General features: G+C 40.1%; 1 protein-coding gene and 2 long non-coding RNA genes across 4 annotated transcripts in view; 2 read left to right on the top strand and 1 right to left on the bottom strand.

The window, feature by feature from the left end:
- Positions 1-7,188, top strand: part of LOC109501171 — a 52,848-nt gene extending 45,660 nt beyond the window's left edge. Inside the window, exons 8-10 of one of the 2 annotated variants that reach the window (XR_006599941.1) lie at positions 414-507; positions 1,498-1,534; positions 7,089-7,188. This is a non-coding gene — a long non-coding RNA (uncharacterized LOC109501171). Of the gene's footprint in view, positions 1-413; positions 508-1,497; positions 1,611-7,088 lie in introns of those variants that run through there. The other variant, XR_006599942.1, reaches the window with a different exon arrangement.
- The window catches only part of KCTD16 (potassium channel tetramerization domain containing 16), a 251,565-nt gene extending 237,079 nt beyond the window's left edge, over positions 1-14,486 (bottom strand). Inside the window, exons 1-2 of the mRNA XM_003980940.6 lie at positions 14,346-14,486; positions 12,798-13,976 (exon numbers count right to left, since the gene is read on the bottom strand). Coding sequence (XP_003980989.1) covers positions 12,798-13,629 — 832 coding nt within the window. The 5' untranslated portion in view covers positions 13,630-13,976; positions 14,346-14,486. The remainder of the gene's footprint in view (positions 1-12,797; positions 13,977-14,345) is intronic.
- Positions 14,311-21,094, top strand: LOC123386188. Its single transcript, XR_006599944.1, has 3 exons — positions 14,311-14,441; positions 18,841-18,959; positions 19,642-21,094. It is a non-coding gene; the product is annotated as an uncharacterized LOC123386188 (long non-coding RNA).
- Positions 21,095-22,584: the final 1,490 nt, after the last annotated feature.

Here is a 22,584-nt window from a genome sequence, read left to right as displayed (position 1 = left end):
GTTTGTTTGTTTTTTCTTTTAAAGTTTTTTTTTTTATTTTGAGAGAGAGAGAGAAAGAGCAGGGGAGGGGCAGAGACAGAGGGAGACAGAAAGAATCAGAAGCAGGCTCCACATGGAGCCAGAGGTGGAGCTCGAACTCACAGACCATGAGATCATGACCTGAGCTGAAATACAGAGCCAGATGCTTAACCAGCTGAGCCACCCAGGCGCCCCTGGACAAGCGTTTTCAGAGGGGGCGAAGTGGTGAGCATATTAAGGGAACTATAAGAGCGTGTGTTATGGGATGTGTTTTTCCTTCCTTTAAGTTCATGAAGTGTGTGTAGTAATAGTCCAATGTGAAACCAGTGGGTAGCAGCTTAACTTTTGCTGTGATAGTGAGCAGGATCAGTCCTAATGAATCCATATTCCCTCAGTTTCTTCTTCTAGGTCCAAACACATCTGTTTGTAAGATGAATTAAAAGAGCCTAGAGATGGACATGGCTACCGAGGAGCCAAGCTAATAAGATGGTATGACCCTGGCTTAATCCTCACAACACTGTCAACAGAGAAGTTTCCTTGTTCCCCTTTTATAGATAAGTGCTCTGAGGTGTCAAGAGGGTAAGACATTTGCCCAAAGATGCCCTGCTAGAAAGTGACAGAACTAAGATTTTTATCTGGATAGATCTTAATGCTGTCAGTTTATCAACCACATGCTCACTGTGTCTTATAGAATGCACCTGTGGTTAAAAGTAAATGTCAAGTTAAACTGGAAGCAAATTTCATTCACTTTATACTTCACATTTTCTTTATTTAAAAATGTAGTGTTATGAATTTATTCATTAATTCAGCAAATGCTTATGATCACCTCCTATGTGTTCACACTGTGGTAGTTACTGAAATTGAGCCATGCATGAGATTGACAAAGTAAGTCAGCAATCCTGAGTTAAAGTTAAAATAATAATGATGACATTTATCATTACAAAAAGACACTGTAGACATAATTATAAAGTACCTTTAAAGTCAATTGCTAGTCCTCTGAGGCTATTATCTGGCTTTGGATTTTGCACATACACTTTTGTAAGACAAAGGGTTGAATGGAAAAGAGAATTGAAGAGTGTTTTTATGATAGTGGTTCCTGGACTGACTAAAATCACTCACACAGCAATCTCTGGAAAAAATCTAATGAGATTTTTCTGATGAGAACGGAAATGATTGCTGGTGATCTTAAGGTTCTGTGAAGCCATCCTAGGATGTAATTTTTATGACTCCATCAGCCAGCTAGTATCTTAAAGTCAACAAATGCATTAAAGATTTAAGCATTTTCTCCTCTTCAAGCATTAAAATAAGCCCTGGTTGAATTTCCTGACACTCCAAGTTCAGATTAGGAGCTCCTTCTCTATTTTCATATCAATCTACACTTCCCTATCACACTAGATCGAAATTGCCCATTTACTAGTCTACTCTCTCCCTAAACCATATGCTCTATGAAAGCATTGACCATATGCTTCTTATTTACAGGCGAATCCCTGGAACTGCATGAAGTCTCTGGTGCATAGTAGGTGTTCAATAAATATTTCTGGAAGAATTATAAGGGCCAATCATTGCAGAGATGTCTAAGACCCTAACATACACAAAAGCAAAGGGCATAGCAAGGTCACAATGCTTGGCATTTACTCACATAGACAGAAGACAGAGAACAGAATTTTGTATAAGTAACTTGGAGCTAGATCTAAATCTGCCTATTAGTGAAGACCCTCTGATGAATGGATGTCAAGATCTGTTAGAAAAAAAGATTATCGTTCACTATATGCCTTGTCTGTATGGAAGGATGCAGACGAAAGAAGGTTTGAAGGGCCGGCAGTTTCCAATCAATGAGGCTTGTGCACGTTGTGAATCACTTCCCTGGCACATTGTGGAAAAGTACTAGAAAATCATTAGCATGAGGACTTTGTGAATGAAGTTATCAATTTTTTTTTTGCCTACAGATATGATATTTTCTATCCATCTCAACTGGACAATCCTACCAAAACAAAAGTACTTGATATAAAACAGTCCCTTAGTAAGTGTGAAGCCATCAGATCTTTTCAAACAAATATTTTACATTATTGAGCATTCAATATGGGCCTTTATAATGTTGAAAGGATCACACATTATATCATTAGTCATTACTGCTCCATGCCACAGGGTTATCTTATCGAGAAAAGCCAAGCAAAACTGCTCATTTTCTAATGCATACTTTTCTTACACAAATCAAAATTGACAGTTTTCTATTTCATTGCAGCTTAGCAAGTTGTAAGGCTCCACACAGGTATCCCTCTATTTAAAGAAACAAAGATATTTCACCTCACTGGCTAGAAAGCAAATTAATGAGAACTGAATCCTATTTTCCATTTTCATTCCAGTGCAAATTTGCAAGCACAATGCCCACAGGAAAGTTTTTCCACCTGACATAACTAAATACTTATGCTGTAAGACAATGAGCCATGATTCCCAAACAGTGTTTGTTGTGCTTTGTATCATAGGCCAGCTCTCCTTCTGATTAGGGGGTTTTCAGAACTGTAACGCTTCCCCAAGTCTCAAGTCTCCCCGTGGTTTTAATTGTATGCTTCTGCAACTCTAACATCTGTACACCCCTTGCTCTTATCCCAGTCCCTGAAAGTCTCTGCTGCTCCAGGATCCCCTTTACAGGAAAGTCACCATTACTAGATCCCACCTCCCCTTTTCTCTATTTCACTGCCCAGTACTGTTGACCTGGACAGTCTACAATATTGTCTAAAACACAATATGCAACAACCTCAAGGCATCTATTTTTGTTTTAAGCTTATTTATTTATTTATTTTTGAGAAAGAGAGCAGGGGAGAGGGAGGGAGAGAATCCCAAGCAGGTTCCATACTCTCAGCACAGAGCCCCATACGGGGCTCAATTCTACGAACCATGAGATCATGACCTGAGCCGAAATCCAGAGCCGGACGCTTAAATGACTGAGCCACCCTGGTGCCCCAAAACCCCAGTCATATTATGTGAGCCATCAAGTTGTGTATAATGGGTTGCCTTCTATTTTCATCAATGGAAGTAATTCAGAGTCGTTTTATATTAAATACACTCAGAATAAAAGATCAGTATAAATTGGGGTGGGAAAATGGTATGAATTTTCTACTTTGGAATGTGACTGATGAATGAAAGTGGAAAGTATCAATTTCTTCCCATGAGCAGGTCACACGGTAACAGCCCTGCATCAATGCTCCGATTTCTTTTTAATGCCACACAGCTCAGCTACTCAGTGTGGAGCGAAATGTCTGGTTTTCTTTTTTTGGAGCAATTTGAATGATCCTATTGTCAGTGGAATGCTCAATAACCATTTTCTGTCACCATGAAGGAGAATATTCTCTAGGTTGAGATTCATAAAAGGTTATTCTAATTCTGCAGTGACTGAATATATAATTTAAGTCGTATTCTTAAATTTCATTTCTGCCTCATATCAGCCTAGGTTCTGAAAAGCCACAAGTTGAAAACAAGGTGGAGGGAAAGGCACTATTAATGACTCCCATGATGGAATAGCCAGGGGAAGAAAAGAGTTACTAGAATTTGAAGGCTTTTGGGGTGTTTCCTTTTATACATATTCAGATTCAAGTAAAATGCACAGTTTGAATCTCCTTTTTAAAAATATTTGTGGATGTGTTTGTTTGATTGTTTCAAAATGCATAGAATCAACATACTGGGCAAAGTGTCCAAGGGGAATATCAGAAAGAATCAGGTGGTTTATTTAAAGAAAGCAACTGTGTCTCCTCCGTCCAGTATATACAGCCATCCTGGTAATTACTAACACTTTCACAGCACTGACCGGGTACCAGGCACTGTGATAAGCGCTTTATATATAGCAACCCATTCGATTCTATGAGTCAGGAACTGTCTTCACTTCCATTTTACAGGTGAGGAAAATGAAGCACAGAAGTAAAATAATTTGCCAGGGATCCCAATAGCTAGGGGTTCAACCTCGAGCAGTCTGGACCTCAAAACTGAGGCCCTTAATTACCATGTTCTGCTGCCTAGGAAGGCAGGGAGGAGGAAATGGAATACCTTAGCGGTCAGAGAATTAAGAAGACAACCTGTTGGTCTCATAACATTCTTTGCATTCTGGTACAGTTCTCTTCCTACTGGAGCTACTTTCTCTATTTTGAAGCACTTTTTTGAATCTCGAGTCCCTCCTAGGTTGTTCCTTAAACCATGGCCACACCCCACCTTCAATTTGCTTCAATGTAGTTAGGTGAACCAACTAAAAGGAGACCACATGAGCCTTTACTGCTGCTAAGTGTTTTTCTCAGTCCCTTTGAGCTAGCATCTCAGTGGGTGCAGGTGCTAAGAGCAAATCTTTTGGTAAGATTTCCAATTTGTATGTAAAGTGCTTATCTGAGTGCCCAAAGCACTTAGTGGAAGTTTGGAAATGCTGTTGTTATTATTTAAAGTATCATCAGTCCATCGCTGTTCTTTAGTTGTTCTGTTAAGAGATAATGTAATGGTATATGCAAACAGTGGCATCTGGGACCATAATAGAACTCTGTAGGGGGCATCTATTTCTCATTCTTCTGAAAAATATTTGTGGAGGACCTACATTTAGTCCAGATACTGTGCCAGGTATTGTGACGAACATGACAGATACAATTCCTATCTTCATAAAGTTTACAGGTAATGTTAAAGACACCATTAAATAATCAATTATAATACAATATTATGTGTGCCACAGTAAAGGAGAATAAGGTCCTCGGGTCAAAGGTAAGGGACCCCCAATCCAGATACGATAGACTAGGAAAGACTTCCCAGAAAAGATAATCTTTAGATTGGGACCTGAAGATGTAGTTCATCAAAGCAGATGGAGGCAGAATTCCAGGCATAGAGAACATCACATACAAAACCAAGCAAGTATATAACAGCATTCAGGAACTTAAAGAAATCAAGTATAGCTGATATTAAAAATGCAAAGGGCAGGATGGCAACAGAAGATTCTGAGGAAGGAAACAGTGGTCATTTCATAAAGAGATGTGATTCCTGGTAAGGAGTTTGCATTTAACTTATAAGAGCAGTTGTAAGGCAATGAAGAACTTTAAGCAGGAATGACATGGTCAAACTCACATTTCAGAAATCTCACCATTTTTGCAGCAGGGAGAAGAGATCCAAAGGGGATTACACTGAATTTGAGGTAGGGAGGAAAATTTAAGTTTCTTTTTAGTAGTCTAGAAAAGTGTTGGGAGAGGTGATCAAGGGGACGTAGCCACTGGTTGACACATGAGCTGGACCCAGGCAAATTAGAAGCTCCTCCACACCCTCCCCTGTCCTTGGAATGTGCTTTCTGCTGGCCTTCCCTGCTCCCAGAAGGTGCTCCAAGGACACAGGCTTGAGGTAGTGATATGGTGTTGAGACCATCTGGATGGTTTATGTCACTGAATCCCATTAAGGCCTCTTTATAAACTTTTAAGATTTGGCAGATGGATGCAGAAATCTATTCATTTTGGGGAGCCTGGGTGGCTCAGTCGAGTAAGCATCTGACTCTTGATTTCGGCTCAGGTCATGATATCACGATTCGTGAGATCTAGCCCCATATCAGGCTCCCCATGTCAGCCCCATGACAGTGTTTCATCTCACTCGGAAGCTCCCAGGTTTAAGAAGCAACAAAAAGCAGTGCTGGTGGTCTGGACCAGGGTAGCATCGGTGGTGATAAAAAGAAATGGATGGACTTGAGCGAGATGAAGAAGAACCAAAGGAACTTGCCATACGCTGGGAAGAAGGAAGAGTCAGGGATGCCACCCAGGCTTCATTCTCCCCTGGGAGAATGAGTAACTAATGATGCCCATTACTATGATAAGGAACACAAGAAGAGAACAGGTTTGGGGGAATACAAATGATGAGTTCAAGTGGAGTTCAATACAGTTGAAAGAATCCAAGAATATAAAATGTGAATAGCCAGGAGAGGAACTTTCTCACCCAAAATGATTCCTCTTCCCAGTCTATGGGACCCACTGTACATCTCAGTAAGCTCATTGAACCCATGATATTAGCCCATTTTAATGATAAAAACAATAATGGAATATTAAATAGTTCTTAAATTACTAGAAAGAAAAATAAGGGTTTCTTTTATTGCCTTCTAAAGCAAATTAAAAATTAAAAATGGACTTGCCTTGGGTGAAATAAAGGGGATTAAGAGTATACTTATTATGATGACCACTGAGTAATGTATTAAACTGTTGAATCATTACGTTGTAAACTTGAAACTAATGTAATACTGTATGTTAATTACACTTCAATAATTTAAAAAATGGACTTGCCATCATTTATTAAGATTTCTTGATGGAAATACTGAACTTGAATCTGATCTAGTCTCTAGAAACTAGAATCTAGAGTCCAGATCTAATGAATTCACAGAAAATGTAAGGTTCAGGAAAAAAAAAAATGTTTTAATGAAATCACAAAGATCATATAGATGTATAAGTAAAACCAGAATGCTGGATATTGAACATGGCAATCAATTTGGTTTCTTCAAACAAACAGAAAGGAAGGGAAGGAGGGAGGGAAGAAGGAACTAGGAAGGAAGGAAGGAAGGAAGGAAGGAAGGAAGGAAGGAAGGAAGGAAGGAAGGAAGGGAGGAAGGGAGGAAGGGGAGATTAAAAGAGATTTAAGGGGTACCTGGGTGGCTTAGTCATTTAAACTTCTGACTCTTAATTTTGGCTCAGGTCATGATCTCAGGTCATGAGATCAAGCCCCACATCAGTGGGGCTGGAGCCTGCTTAAGATTCTCTTTATCTCCCTCTCTCTCACTTTCTCACTCTCACGCTCTCTTTTCTCTCTCTCTCAAAAAAAAAAAAGATTTAATATATACATTTTGCTACTTTGTTGCATATGGTTTAAATACAGGGTTTTTTTTAAATTTTGAATGAAAAAAGAAGTAGCAAAGACAATAGACCTTATCTGAATCTTGACTCAAGAAGCCAACTTTAAAAAATATTGTAACAGAATTAAAGAAGTGTTAACATCAATTAGATATTAGATGATATTAAATAATTACTAATTTTATCTGTGATAACAGTATTGTGTTATATTTTATTTTCATTTTATTTTAGAAACATACAGTATTGTATTTGTGGATGAATGAAATGATTGATGTCTGAAATTTGCTTCAGAATAACGCAGTGCAGACAGAAAGGAAAGTAGGTATGAATGTCTATAATACAAGATTGCTCTTGTAATGTTAATTGTAATTATTGGAACTTGGTGTCTACATTTGGAGGCATCTGAAAATTTCTGCGTGAAGTTTTTTTAACTGACTTGCCAAGAAATACAGCATTTGAGGAAAGCCATAGCAAAGAACAAAGAACAAGAACAATAGTTACGATGCAGAAACTATGCATCCATGTGTCCATTTCTGAAGAACTTTCTTCTGTATATTGGATGCATACTCTCTCCATTATTCATGTTGGAGGTGTTTCAAATGGCACATTCTCAGCTATTTCCATTTCTAATTTCTTTGATACAATGTTAACCTCATTAGGCTGTCAGGAACATATTTGGTCTTCTCTTTCCATTTACATATATATATTTATAAATATTACAATATTTATAAATATATATAATAAATATTTATAAATATTTATCTATTTATAAATGTTATATATTTATATATAAATATATAAAATAAATATAATATTTATAAATATACATATAATATATACATATTTTTTAACATGTTGAGACACTACTTAAGGGCAGTCTCAGAGACCTCCCCATTCTGCCCACATAATGACACTTCTTTTGCTGCCAAATTCATTCAGTGATGCTACAGACCTAGGAAGAAGGTACCTGAATTTGCACAAGGGGCTGGGCTCAAGTGACATATCTTGTTTGGCATGAAAGTGAAAATAGTGTAAGAAAATATTTTACTAGCATGCTTATATCACTGTTATATTGAAACCAATGCTCAGAGCACAGCACCTTAAAGAGATTTTTAAAAATTACATCCATACACCTACCCTTTGCCATCACTATTACCATTCCATATCTGCCCACACATGGGTCAACTTTGACTTCATGATAAAGCCTTATATTTAAATTGTGCTATATTTTTAAGTTATACATTAAAAAGCCTCATGCCTTAAGAGCACTCTCTTCAAGATGCAAAGTCACCTGATCTACAACTATCAAAGGGTTTCTTGTGTACCAAAACCCCTGAGAAAAGTAACACCTTGCCCTAGAAGTATTCTAAATACATGGCAGAAGAGAATTTTTACTGACAATGGAGAGAAATAACTTGAAAGCAGGAATGACTAAAACAGGACCAAAAGAGAGTATCTAAGCTGGAGAAGACAGAGAAACAACACAGAAAGAGGAGAGGTAGGTGGTAGTAAAGACCAATCATTCACAGTTTTGACTACATTGCTCTGTCACTTCGTTTTGAACATGACAACATCATATCTGGGCAATAAAACAAAAGTTATCATTGGTATCTTTTGAGTAACCAGTAGAAAAAGAGCTAGAATAATTTCAGGATAGATGCATTGCTACCTGTTAAGAATAAACCCTCTTACTGAAGCTTTCCAAAGTCAATGTTGGGTAAATTACTCACGGTGGCCACAACCACACATTTCTTCCCAATACAAGGTCATACAGTTGAATTCTGAGTAATCACTTTCTGATTGACTTTTCTCCCATACCCCGTCTCAGTCAACAGCCCTGAAGTTCTATGTGCTGTGAAAATTTTACAAAAGGAAAGCTCATTTAAAGTGGAATCCAGATCCCAGAATGGAAAGCTGTCACACCTAAACACTTGTCATCAATTGCAGACCCAACAGGAAGAGATGGACCTTGCAAGTCCATACTGTTTTACTATCCTGCAGAGGAAAGAAACGTTTTCTACTCTCCCTAGCAAAAGCCCCAGCCAATAAGAGATTGTCACAAATTAGCCAATGACAAGCCATTATACTGAGAACCCCTAGTTTACTCCAATGGGTTTTTTTGTTTGTAACAGCCCTTCTCAAATGCCCACCCCCACCCCTCCCTTCTATAAAAGATAATTTTTCTCCTTTGTTCTTGAGTTTGCCTATGGTTTTGCCATAGCTTGCTTGTCCTGAATTGCAATTCTCTATTATTCCTGAATAAACCCATTGTTGCTGGTAAAATAACTGCCAGCTTCATTTTTAAGATTAACAGTACATAAAGCCATTTAGAGAGTTTTGTGGAAACGACCCTTTAAATTTAAGGAAATAAAGAGATGAAAGATTAAAACACACTGACAAGCAGCAGTTTGTTGAAAAGGTGATGAGTTGATGTCTCTACTATAACTCACAGACCTCACAGTGAATGTTTTTGAAGTAGCATCCTATGAATTAAACTCCCTACTTGTCATGTTATCACAGTTTTATTAGAGGCAAATTCCTTTGAATTTGAGTGTTTCAGGCATTTATCTGAAGGAACTCACTCATGAGTAGGATTTTAAAAATTGTTTATAGTTCTCTCCAACCGACAACAATCTTCTGACTCTTGGGCATTGGAAGATGGCCTAACTAAAAGGTTCATTTATTTTTCTGCACCTGTTATTTCATTCCTAAGTGGTGTGAAGAGCTCCTGAATCTCTGGTTCAAAATCAGGACTTTTCTTTTCCAAATTACTGAGCTCCCATTACATTTACAGGTGAGTCAAAAAGGCATTCTCTGTGTTATTGCCTTCTATGTAATGCTTGAAGAGAAAAGAGAGGTAATTATTCACCTAGTGGGGTGGGAGAGAAGGAAAGTTACCTTATCACTGTTTTAAAACAAAGGACATATCTAAATGCTTTGTGAGGGAATCCTAGCTAGACATTTCTTTTCTGTGCTCTTACATCAATCATACTTTCCTAGTTGGGGATAAATGAATCATAATCCATAGCATCGCACATATCATATTTTGGTGTGTAAGCAATGCAGACAAACACATTTCTTACCACCCTCTTCAACACATACAAACACCTATTGACTTTAATTTTTCACAGTTCTCCATTAACTAAACACTCAATCTACCTGATGTTGACCATCAATTCTAGGTCTACATTAAGATTAAATAAGACAAGACTCTAACCTGTTAATAATTGACAGGGAGATTTTGGCCTTTCAATTTCCCCTTGGAAAACTTGTAAGAAAATAGGGCAAACAGGGAAAAAAAGGGATCTCCCCCATGACTGTCAGCCAACATATGTAATGTATTCATTTCTCACTGTTCACTTTTTATTGTGTTATGGAACCAGGAAGAATGACTTTGTATTATCCCTGGGTTATTAGAAGTGTCTGATTGTTTGGAGTTAATTCTTTGGATCTAAGGAGTTTGTGTATACAATACAATTTTTTTAAAACCTAGGAGCATGTGGAGTTTCTCTCAAAGAGCATCTTTTTTTGTTTGCTGTTTGGCTGATTGATTTTTTTGGGTTTTTTTAAGGATGTGGAGGTGCTCCTGGGGACACATGCTGCCCCTTTCAGTCTCTCAGGTGGTGGTTCCAAGTGCTCTGCTCACACAGGGCACACCGGAGCTACGTGCTGGGCAGTGCTAGGCAGGGCTAAGCAGCACTAGGCAGGGCTGGGCAGGGCTAATGCTGGATGAAGAGCATCTTTGCATAGTCAACTTCCTGCTTTAGAGCACCTCCCATAGTTTCAGCCCATTAACCCAAGCACAACAGCTTGATGAATTAATGCTTATATAGGCACAGTTGGCAGCTTCTAATTAAATAATTATGGTTAAGCGTCTGCACAGAAGCTGTTATGCACCCTAGAAAGCCAGCTGTCAGTTTTATTGGTCCTAAGACAGAGGAAGAGTTAATACTTAGCTCTGGATGTTACATACAAAGGGAAGTATATCATATATGATATATACGCTGTGTAATATGAAGTTGCATTGTGCTTGTGCTAGCCAGTCCATTAGTGATGAAGAGCAAACTGCTCCTCAGCAACCTCTCAGAAACCCAACAAAGAAGGAAGCAATTATATGATCAGCAGAGCAGAACCTGTTCAGAGCAATTTACAGAGGACATAGTGTTAGACGGATGAGTCTTTGATGAACACACAAATGTCACTGAGCTAGCAGGCAAATACATTTCTGGGTTTCGTTTAGATGAGCAAGTGATAGAAATCTAATGTGGTCTTTTTTGAGATGGTTATGGTGGGTGTGTTTTCATTTACTTGCCTAAAGCTTCTTAAGATGCTGTTTTCAAATATTGGAAATTGGAGAACAAAGTAAATGTCACAAACCTAGATTTGAACTCTTTCTAAGATGCATTTTTCCAAAAAGTTAGGAAGAGATATTTGTTCTATAGAATTACAGATAATGTCAGAGTCCTTTATAGAAGGCTAAAAAGCTAGAGTCTTATCTCACCACCCGTGGGGTGGTATCTGGTGACTAAGCTCCATCATAGAGGAAGATATAGATTATAGATAAAGGCCATTGATAGGTTTGTTGGACCAAATAATGCTTGTTATTACACATCAATATGTTTTTGAACTGATAGCTGATTCCATTTTTCTCCACAGGCTGTCCTTTCTACACAATCCGTGTGTCCTCACTTCTAAAAATCAAATGTGCCATAACCCAGCACAGAACAACTCGGCTTGCCACTAGCCTCTTTAACCAGGGTTCCCAGAACCATCTCCACATGAATAAACACAACTGTAGGCAAAAATCAGTCCAGGACATTCAGTCATACTTTTATGTTTAAAAAAGAAATAGACATTTTAATCCCCCGAATTTATGGATTTACCTTAAAATAAGAGGAAACTGAATTTTAAAGTGGAAACATTTCTTATGAAATTCTCTTCACCCAACCCCCAGGCCTTGTTAAAAATCAACTGTTAAATCAAGCACTAAACTTTACAGACTCATTTACTGTTCCCCCTCCAGAGATCAAGGCTTCAAGTTTATTTAGAACAATGCCATTTCATAAAACAAAGCAATGTGTACCTTATGTCATCATTTAAGCAAATGGACTGACCTCTAAGTGCTTATTTAAAATGCTTCAGAACAACTGCTTCCATTCCTTTTACCCCCTCCCATTTCCTTTGATGTCAGTAATTCTATCACCTCAGCTGTCTGGAGATACTTGCTTGTGATTGACAATTCTCAAAGATCTAGTTCCTTTTAAACGGATCTTAGACAAAGTTCAGTACAATGAAGTCTGCAGTGCAACTCAAGTCTCAGTACAAAATGCTAAAGAATCAGATAGATTTGTAAAGCCTATAAAAGCAAGTTTCAGACTTGGTGGGGCAGATAGGGGGTCTTTTTATCAGTCTATACTGCCATCTATCTAAGCAAGACCACATCATTTGGTATTAAATCCATTTGTGTTTTCAAAGCCCCTAAAGGAAAGCAAGTCTCCAGCAACTGGCTTTACAGATCCCAAAGTTCCGATAAAAGAATGGACAGCACCACCACATTCACTCTGAGTCTGCCAGTCTCCTGTGGACCAACAGCCAAGTTCTAACCATCATCTTATCCTCACAACTCGATATCTGGCAAACAGACATACATGTCTGCTTTCATTCCCCATATCACCTAAACCAGTATCATTTGCATCTTGTGATTTCTGAGGCCTCTGAATATTCTGTGATGTCATTGATAAAACAGATGAGAGTTGCTTAGATAGACATGAGACACAAATTATAGCCTCTAGTATTCTAGCTATACCTCAGGAGTTTAAAAACAAAAACAGACAAACAAAACCCAGAGTATTCCTTAGACACTGACTGAATGTTCAAACAACAAACATCTGTAGAGAGAATTGATACAGATGAAAAATAGAAAGAACCCTTTGTACTTACGGTAGAAGACATATTCAGTGTAGCTTGACCAGATCTTGTCATCTGTATATTGGTTGACAAAAGATGCTGTCACTGAGGAGTTACAGGCCACCATGTGGAATCCACACTCTGACAACATATCAAAAGCCCTTTCCAGATGCTTGAATTTGAGATAAAATCTGGAGGTGTATCTTTCTGGGGCTCGGTCAGGGTCTCTGCTCTCATTCAAAGTTTCTCCAAAGACTTCTTTTGCCAAAGAAATCCTTCCACAAACCAAAATCCGAGGAACTCTACGAAACTTGGCATCTGCCTGCCCCTCTCTGCCCATGGTGCAGGACCCCCTGTAGCCCACAGTAATGAAGCCCCACTTGCGGTCTGCAGGGAGCACTGAGGAAGGAGGGCAGATTCTCGTGTCGCTTCCTTGGGAGGCATCTTCAAAGTCACTATGGCAGAATTCGTCCGGGCTTTGCTTGATCTCATCAGGGGTCAGGAGTTTGACCAAGTCTGGGAGCTGGAAATACTCAGCTTCCCTTTTCAGTCTTCCCCTTTCTGGAAAGTGATCAGGCAGGACCACCTGCCTGTCCCTGAGATAGTCCAGAATATAACGGAACAAGAATCCGTCTCTGTCAATGAAAAACCTTCCTTTGGAGTCCTTGGCTAGATCGTTAGCCGTGTCTCTCTTTGGGGAAAACATTTTCCACAGGAAGGAATGAGGGATGCTTATTAATGTGGAATGGCGGGTGAAATAAACTTGACCGCCAACATTCAGCTCCACGACCTCAGGGAAGGAGTTGGGAACTGCAGCCCCTTGTTCTCGAGGATAGTAACGACTACAGTTTCCACTCAAAGCCATTGTCCCTGTCTTCTTTTGCTTCTCCTATTTTGATTTGAAGGCGCAATCCAATGGAGTCACAGCCTTATCCTTTGCATCAACTTGTCAAAGAGGGAGAAGGATGCTAACTTCTTAAAAATGACCTTCTCTCTTACCCCAGTTTTTTCCCCAAGCAAGCAAAATTTAGAAGAGTCCACAGGTGAAGTGATGCTGCAAAAGTAGTTTAAACCCTGGCTGGTGGTGAGCTATTACTTCATAGAATATAATCAACTCATCTCCATCCGATCTGCCCCAAGCTCAGATGTGGAGCATCTGCCCCAAGCTCAGTAGGCAAGGCAGGCCAAGTCCCCAGTTACTCAGAGGTCCGTCTGAAGGAAAAGAGAGAAAATTATTTCCTCAAACCCAGCATGAGTCAGAAAAAGAGACACCGCTGGAGAGAGGAGAGGGAGGGAGAGGGAGGGAGGGAATAAGGGAGGGAGGAAGGGAGGGAGGGAGGGAGAGATTATTTGACATAAGCAGCCCTGGAACTACTGATTTCAGCCATTCAACTAAATCATGGCTTCTCACAAGCTATTTTGTGTCTACATGTTTATTCATATGCCTCTGTCCCCAGCAATCATCATTAAAAATATTTCTATTTGTATTTCTGCCTTAAAAAGGGATACAAGATTTTCAACTTCTAAAAGGGGATTTTTCCTCCCTGCTGATCAGGAAAAGCAAGAAGTCTCAGAACTTACCTTAGTGCTGAAAACCCAGCTCCTGTGAAGAAATACCCATTTGCAAAGCAGTCAGAATCCACAGCCACCATCTGGAGCTTGTCAAATCCCGAAGAGGTAAAGGATAGAGGTATCAATGAAAAGTGCAGGAGAGATGTGCTCTTAGAAAATAATATTTTTATATATATATAAATATTTATATAAATGTATATCTGTATGTATGTATATAGGTATGTATTCACTCCCAATCCCAAGTTGAAACAAGTCACAAAAAAGTTAAAGCGTGATGAGAGGTGGTTGGGTTGAAGAAGCGAGGCAGAGAAAAATATCCAGACAAAGCTTCTCCAGTGGAGGGGGGGGAAAAAAGGTGGGGGAGAACCTTTAGAAAGAATCCTTAAAACAAAAGAAGAGTTGCAAAAGGTACTGGGACTTAGAAGCCTTTCAGAAAGCCCAGAAACAGAAAGACAGATATGCCTTGCTGGGGTCCCAGGTAGCCACCCCACCTGCCGGGCAAGGGCAAACGGACTCCCATGTTCGCAGGCAGGTGGGAGGCGCTGGGAACCGCCGCGAGCCGCTCCGCCGGCCGCCGCAGCGCGGAGGGGCCGCAGGGGGCTCAAGCTCGGGCTTCTCCGGCTGGCGGCGGAGCTGGGTGGTTCCACAGTTCCCAGTGCAGTTCGGATGCTGTTGTTTCAGCAGTGCAGGCAAGATACCATCCAGGGAAATGACTATTACATCATCTTAAAGGAATAGGGCTTGGAGAAAGCGGAGGAAGCTCCGAGTCACGTCGTCCTCGGTGACAGGTCGCCAGGACTGCACGGGGACGCTGCGCACTGGCCACAGCACGCGACTCCCGAGCTCCAGGCTTGGGGCGGAGACGCGGGGACGCGGCGCCGCGGCGCCGCCGCGCAACCACTTCCCTGGGCGTCCTGTCCGCGAGTCTGGAGTTTGCAAGGGCCTTTGCTTTTCCTTTTCTTCCCGCCTTTACACCTCCACCGCCACCACCATTCCCCAGAAATAAGCCCCCCAACCCAGCGGTGACATAAACACAAATGATTATGCATTTGGAAATCCACAAACAAATCTTTGCACATGCACTGAATTTTTGCTGAAGGACAAATTTCCCCTCTAAAAGCTTTTTTTTTAAAGAAAAAAAGCACACCAAATGAACCCCAATAATCAAGGTACAAAGTGGCTTTTCTTTAAAATCAAAGGGGATTAAACCATGTCCTCATTCAGATGCCCTCTTTTTTTCCCTCTTCTTCATCCCTCTCCCCCCCCACACACCTGCCCAGCATGAATAAATAAATACAATCTCTCTGGAATTATCCATACTCTTTCCAAAGCATGCATGAGGCACTGATACCCTCAGAAAGCCCACAGTTTACATCAGTAAGTCATTATCTTCGCTTACCTGATAGAAATTGTTACCTGCAACCTTTTTCTGGGGCTGTTTCTTTACTGAGCATCTCTTCGGACATCCCCAGCCCCTCCCAACTCATCCCAAGAGGACTTCAGGGGAAGACACTCCCGGCTAAGAGACATTTTACTCAGGTCCCAGAGGGCTTCCTTAAGTGCATCATTATAGTTTCAGGAAGGCATTTCCAGGGCAACCTAATCCACTAACAAAGTGCTTCCAGTCCATCCCGCCAGTCAATAATGGCCCAGCCAACAGCTTACAGTAAGTCGGCCATTTCTCCTTTAAAATGCCAGTGTCTTAGGACTTACACTCCTAATCAGAATATAGCATTTCATCTATGAATAATATATGTGAGGCAAACTCCATCCCAAATAATTGCTACTTTAAAAAAATGAAAACCAAAAATGGAGACAAAAGTATGAATTAGATACATTTTAAGGGATCATGTGTTATTGCCAACTCTTGCCCTGAGAAGTAGCTTAAAGATAGACTCAACAGCAGGATAAATTAATTTCTAGTTTAACAATCTGTTCTTTCAATAAGTATCAGGTTACTGAACACATTCAGAGTGTTAGCTAACACTCCAACACCTGATTATATTTGACTTTTTTCCTTTAACTAATGTATTAACCTGTTCTGGCCTCAATCATTGGGATTTTAATGCTGGACCAATCAAGGAAATGTTTATTATTTGGTGCAATTGTATCGCCATCTAGTGTCTATAAACTATCAGTGCAGATCTGTAATTGACCACTTAACCTGAGCCAAAAGTTAGATTTTTTTCTTTATTTTAAAGTTTTTGTATTGGTTTAAGTATTATTAGACACACACTATTCACCATGATGACAGAATAAAAAGTTAGCTGCCAACAGAACAAGGAAAGAAATGAGTCTTAGTCTATGCTCACTAAGTACTGGGTTTGTCCTAGTTAAAAACAAGCAAATGCTTCATTTTATTTCTAACAGAATAGGCAAAACGCCATGACAACAACTTTGGAGATTGAGTGTTAAAATATTTTGGGGACAGTTGGGCAGGAAGTGGGGAACAGGAATGAGAAAAACCATAGCCTTTTAAAGCTCAAAGGAACTTGAGGGGTGTCTGGGTGGCTCAGTCGGTTGGGCGTCCAGCTTCAGCTCAGGTCGTGATCTCATGGTTTGTGGGTTTGAGCCCCGCATTGGGCTCTGTACTGACAGCTCGGAGCCTGGAGCTTGCTTCCAATTCTGTGCCTCCTCCTCTCTCTGCCCCTCCTGTGCTCATGCTCTCTCTGTCTCTCCATAATAAATGAACATTAAAAAAAATTAAAGCTCAAAAGAACTTGAGAAATAGGAATTACTATCTCAGAGATACGGAATCTGAGGACCAGAGAGGGAAAGAACTTCCACAAAGTCACACAGCTGTGGAGTAGGGGGCGGGGAGGAAGGGTTAGACCACTGCCAATTCAGTATGACCAGTGTCCTTTTTTTAAGTGCACGTATTCTAGAATAGGGATAGAGTGGAAGCAAATAAAGGAAACAAGAATTTCAAGGCTACACATTTGGGGGAAAAAAATGGCAGGTCATTTTAAAGAGTTTTCAATATTCAGTTAAATTGCAAGTCCAAAAGATCTTACCATTTAAATAAGAGGATTCTGAATTTAAAAATTGAGGAGTTTTGTTCGTTGGTCTGGGTTTCAAAGGTTAGGCTATTTTTGAGACAAGTAGTTCTTAACCTCTTTTGGATAATGGACTGGCTGGAGAATCTTAAGAAATCTAGAAAATAAATAAACAAGACTAAAAGTTTGCATTCAACGTCAGGGGCAGAGCCTCTCAGAAAGGTCCGAATAAAAAGAGGAACCAGGGAGCAATGTGGGCAGAGACTTACATTCCCAGAACTCCTTGAATTTTGACAGTGAACCTTCTTTTTGAAATGAGATTACATACACACTCACACAGACACACTCTGAGGATTGAAAAAATAAAACATTCACCAGATAACCTTCACCTCATGACCCATATTGGACCACATCACCTGAGATGCACTCTGAATTCATATTGTTTAATAAATACTGTAAGTGTCCTGTGCTTTGCACAGTTGTATTGCTTTATGTTTTGGGGCTTAAAATGTTAATTTATGATGTTAAATTGTTGGAAATACATGACTGTTTTGTTAACCCTCTTTAGGTATATTTACTTTTTAATCTACCTAGAGCCTCCAGAAATCAACAGTGCTTGGGTATCTCTCTCATCTTTTGAGAGGTCAGGGATTTGGTTCCAGATTGGCCTGAAGCCTATTCACCTGGCGTCTGCAGATCCTGGGTTAGCATCTTCTGATGAATACATTTTCTTATTCCTTTAGGCTAGGGATGCAAACAAATGAGAAGTGAGATTAAGGAGATAACGGGCTTGAAGGAAACAAAGCAATACACCATATAGAGAGATTTAAATAGTGCTGGAGTAAGCGCCTGTGTCTCAGGGAGGCTGTCAGTGAGCCCAGCTGCTTGGTGCCTTAACAAGAGGCAAGAAGCCAAGTCTAGGCTGTAAGCGTATATCTGTCCTCCGTGTCAGCAGATAACACAGCTAGTGTTATTGTTCTCTTCTGGCAGCTCTCCCCTGAAACACTGTGGGATGCCACACTCGGCCCAAAGACCGAACACACAGCAACAGATTTCTCTAAGGGGAAGAGTAAGAAAGAATGTTTCATCCTGTTCTTTGTAATATTCAAGACTCTAGCACATCAAGATACACTATGGGTAAATTGAGGAGTTGATAAAATGTGTCTTAGCCTGTTTCCTGTTCCCTACCTTCATACACCCCCGTAGCTGAATGTTGAAGAGTATATTCTCAAAAGGACAATTTTAATCTTGGAATAATGTGTTCACTTCCCACATCCTTACCTTCTAACACATCCTTAAGTTTCTTCTCCCCTCAAGCAGAGATCAGTTTTATGCTGACTGTCTTTGTTACCAGGGAGGGAATGCTCTCATAAACGTATACTGAAATGCTGTGCACTCATTGTGTAACGTGCCCCAAGGACTCCTGCATTATCACCATCATTGTAATAGCTACTGGTTACAGAGTGCCAACCACCGAGAACTCACAACAGACATCATCCCTCTTCCAGCTCTGCCTGATGGCTGTGGGACATCGGACAAGAGGCTCAGTGTCTCAGAGCCAAGGTACAATGAAGATACGAAGACCCACCTCCCCGGTGTGTTGTGCAGATGAAAAACTATGATGCATGTAAGACCCCCCGCATACTCTCTGGCCCTAGGCGTGTGCTTACTAAATACCAGTAGTGCCCCTGGTAGTGGCAGAAGCAACTGCATTTGTTGTTGTTAGACTCAAGTTGAGGCATAAATAAGTTACAAAAGATGCCCAAAGATTGAAATTCAGTTCTACTTCCAAAATCTTTGTTCTTCTCACGATGCAGGTGTAGGTAAGGATCATTGTTTGTTATACACATGTGTATTAATAATGAGGGGATTTCAGGATTTGCTGGGGGAGATGGGGTTGGCCGAACGGGGAGCTGAAAATAGTACCACAGTGGTTAAAAATGAAAATGCCACTATCTTCTGCCATACCAGTTTACATTCGTGGTACCCTTTCATTCATGCCACATGGATTTAATAACTGCCTATGTTGTGTCCAGCACAGTGCTGGGTACTCAAGATACAAAGTTGAATTCGAGAGAATCTCTGAGCTCAAACGCATACAACACACATTCATACTCAAAATCATACCAAGGAAGGCAAAGATTAAAAACTCCTAGATTCTTGAGCACTGCTTCTTATTTGCAGAAAGATGCCTGCAGCTCTATTGAGCTTTGGGTGCTATATAGTTCACATATGTTTTGGACAAACCACTTAACCTCAGGGTGGCCTCTGCTTCCTTGTCTACAAAATGAACCCATCTCCCTTTATAGAGATACTGTGACTGACAGCAAAGTGATGATGAAATACAGCCACCAAATCTTCAGAGACCTACCAGGCAATAATTTGCTATGGAAGAAACAGAGGAAGAAGCAGCAAACAGCAATCTTGTTAACATAACACCTTGCAAGAATGAATTTGGATTAAATGAGCATAATCTTAAAGTTGGAAAGGGAAACCCTTGGCGGTTACCCACTGAAGCCTCCGATCCACCTACAAGGTTTACATAACTGCAAACGTTCAGTCTAAGTCATTTCTCTTGGTCTCTCCTGAAAACATTCTTGAACTATACTCTCATAAAATACATATATGATAGCTAAAGCCGTTCATGTCACCATGATGCCTCTGAAAGGAAGTCTGTAGAATACAGTTCTTCCAAGGGAATCATCCTTTTAAGACCTGGGCTTTCAAAAATTTTTATGCTGATCTGAACAGAAAGTACTGCTATTCAAGTATGAAGGTGGCATTATTGACTATATTAGCAGGGTCTAAGGTTTTTTATATGCGCATGTGACACAGAAAAGATGGTACACATTTCTGTAGTAGGTGTGGATGCGTGGCCACCTTGTAGGTTTCCCTTCAAAACTAGGAAGCTTTTCTGGGGCACATGGTCAAAGTTAGGAGTGCACAATTTGTCCATGGAGTTGAGTAAAGCCAACCCATACGTATGTACTTTGAAACTGTGATCTCAGCAGTGTGGAATACAGACTTGGTGGGAGATGAGGGGGAAAATAGAACATAGCTGCCCAACTGCCAAGCAATTAATGCCAGCAAATACACAAGCAATATTTTAGAAACAGCTATAAAAAACAAAAGATGTCTACTCTTGCTTCTCCCTACAGTCCTTTTCCTAACAGTCTGCTTACCCATGCTGTATTATTTGCTGTATGATGCTTGTTACATATGTTTTATTACACTTGTCAGCTTAGTCCTTATTATGTTTGCTCTACATTATACAATATATCTCTTGGTAAAGGAGTAGAGTAATTTGTAGGCCAGTAACTGTCAACCTTTCATCTCCTACCTAGGAAACCCATTTTTCAAACCACTTCTCTGTCATCTTTCCAAAATACGCAGCAAGTGCAAGCAGTCAAAACAGAACGAACTTAGGTCTTAAGTTCAAAAACAGTTATTTAAAAAAATCAGTCAGAAATTGCAACAATATGTCACTGGTCTCTAGAATGCATTTTAATTTTTTTCTGAATAGTTTTATACATGCATAAATGGAATTTATTAACCCCCCTGCAGCAACTTGCAGGAAATAGAGCTTGAAAATCCTGGTTACAATGGAAAAGAGCAGGCGTTAGGATCAGGCAGATCCAGGTTTGAAAGAGGTACCTACCAGCTCTAGGATCATGAGCTAATTACTGTACCTCTCCCAAGATATTCTCCTTATGTATATATTAGAAATCAAGGGGCATCTGGGTGATTCAGTTGGTTAAGCATCCAACTTCAGCTTAGGTCGTGATCTCTTGGTTCGTGTGTTCGGGCCCCACGTTGGGCTCTGTGCTAACAGCACAGAGCCTGGACCCTGCTTCAGATTCTGTGTCTCACTCTCTCTCTGCCCCTACTCTGATCGCGCTCTCTCTCTCTTTCTCTCAAAAATAAACATTAAAAAAAAAGAAATAAAAATATGTACTTTACAGGATTGATATAAGGATTAGAGATAATGGGCTGAAAGTGCTTGGAATATAGCAAATGTTTAATAAGTAATGGGCAGTGTGGTTATATTTATGTTTGGCTCAGTCACCTTCTCTGCCCCTCTTCCCTCCACTCCCTGTGCCTACCCCACGGGTCTGTGTGAATGAGTGGATGGAAGGATACCACATTAATCATTAACGCTGGTGATGTGACCGATGCGTTTTCTGAAAGTCTGCTTCTTCCTTCAAGCAGGGGAACAGAAGAAAGGAAAGTGATACCTGAACTCTAAGCACATTTGTCCTTGGAGATGGACAATTAGTTCATTTAAAAACATACTCTCCTGCCTTCATAAGTGGCTACATTTTTCAAAGGATGATGAATGGAGGAAAGCAAATGAACAGGCTGGCTCATTCAAAATATCTCACATCATTTTACAGTGATTCAGCACAGACACTTTGGTGTAGCAATTGGTTTGTGGAAGGCATTTTTTACAACTAAATCCAAACATGTCATTCTCACAGGTTGAAATGAGTCTTGCCAGTGGCATCTGCCCATGGGGCACAGCACGAGGACAGAAGGACAAAGACCAACTAACAAATGGAAAGACTTAGTTCAAGGAACAATATTGAATTGTTTTATTAGAAGACTTGAAAAGTCAAAGCCAGGGGTTTCATGTATGCTCTGAAATACCATTTGGTATCCAGAGCACTTCTTTCCTTGCTTTTTGAGTTGTTTGCAAGAAATCCATGGGGCAGAGATAATTTATCATTCATCTTGCTATCCCCCAACCAGTAGCACAGGAGATCATATTTTGAAGGCGCTCTCTATGTATTTGTTGAATTTAATTGCAGGAGCAAGAGTGTATCCTCAAGTTAGCCCAAGAAAATGATATGTTAAGAAGTCGGAAGGGTCATATTGGAACAAGCTGTTGGTTGGGAAAATACGGCAGCTGATTTTGGTTTATTTAACAACACACTGAGTTCTCCAGGCTAGGAGGGACCTTTTCATTTGGTCAAGTCCAGAGAAATAAACTGGCTGCAAAAAAAAAAAAAAAACAAAACAGGCTTTATGAACTCACCATTGCAAACGGATCATGCACAGACTCAGTGTGGAGTCAAACTGGAATGAAAAAAGAGCCATTAAAAGGAACACCCCAACAAGAAGAGTAAGAAATGACAAAGTTTCCAGTTTCAAATTTTTATTGATGCCAATTTCTTAAAATATCCATGTCTGTGCCTGTGGCCAAATACACTAATAAAATTAACAAATAAAACTGACCTTGACTACCAGACAAC

Source organism: Felis catus, chromosome A1 (assembly GCF_018350175.1).
Source record: "Felis catus isolate Fca126 chromosome A1, F.catus_Fca126_mat1.0, whole genome shotgun sequence".
NCBI classification, from domain to species: domain Eukaryota; kingdom Metazoa; phylum Chordata; class Mammalia; order Carnivora; family Felidae; genus Felis; species Felis catus.
Note: the sequence above shows the minus strand (reverse complement) of the source record. Positions and strands in the feature narration are given on the sequence as shown.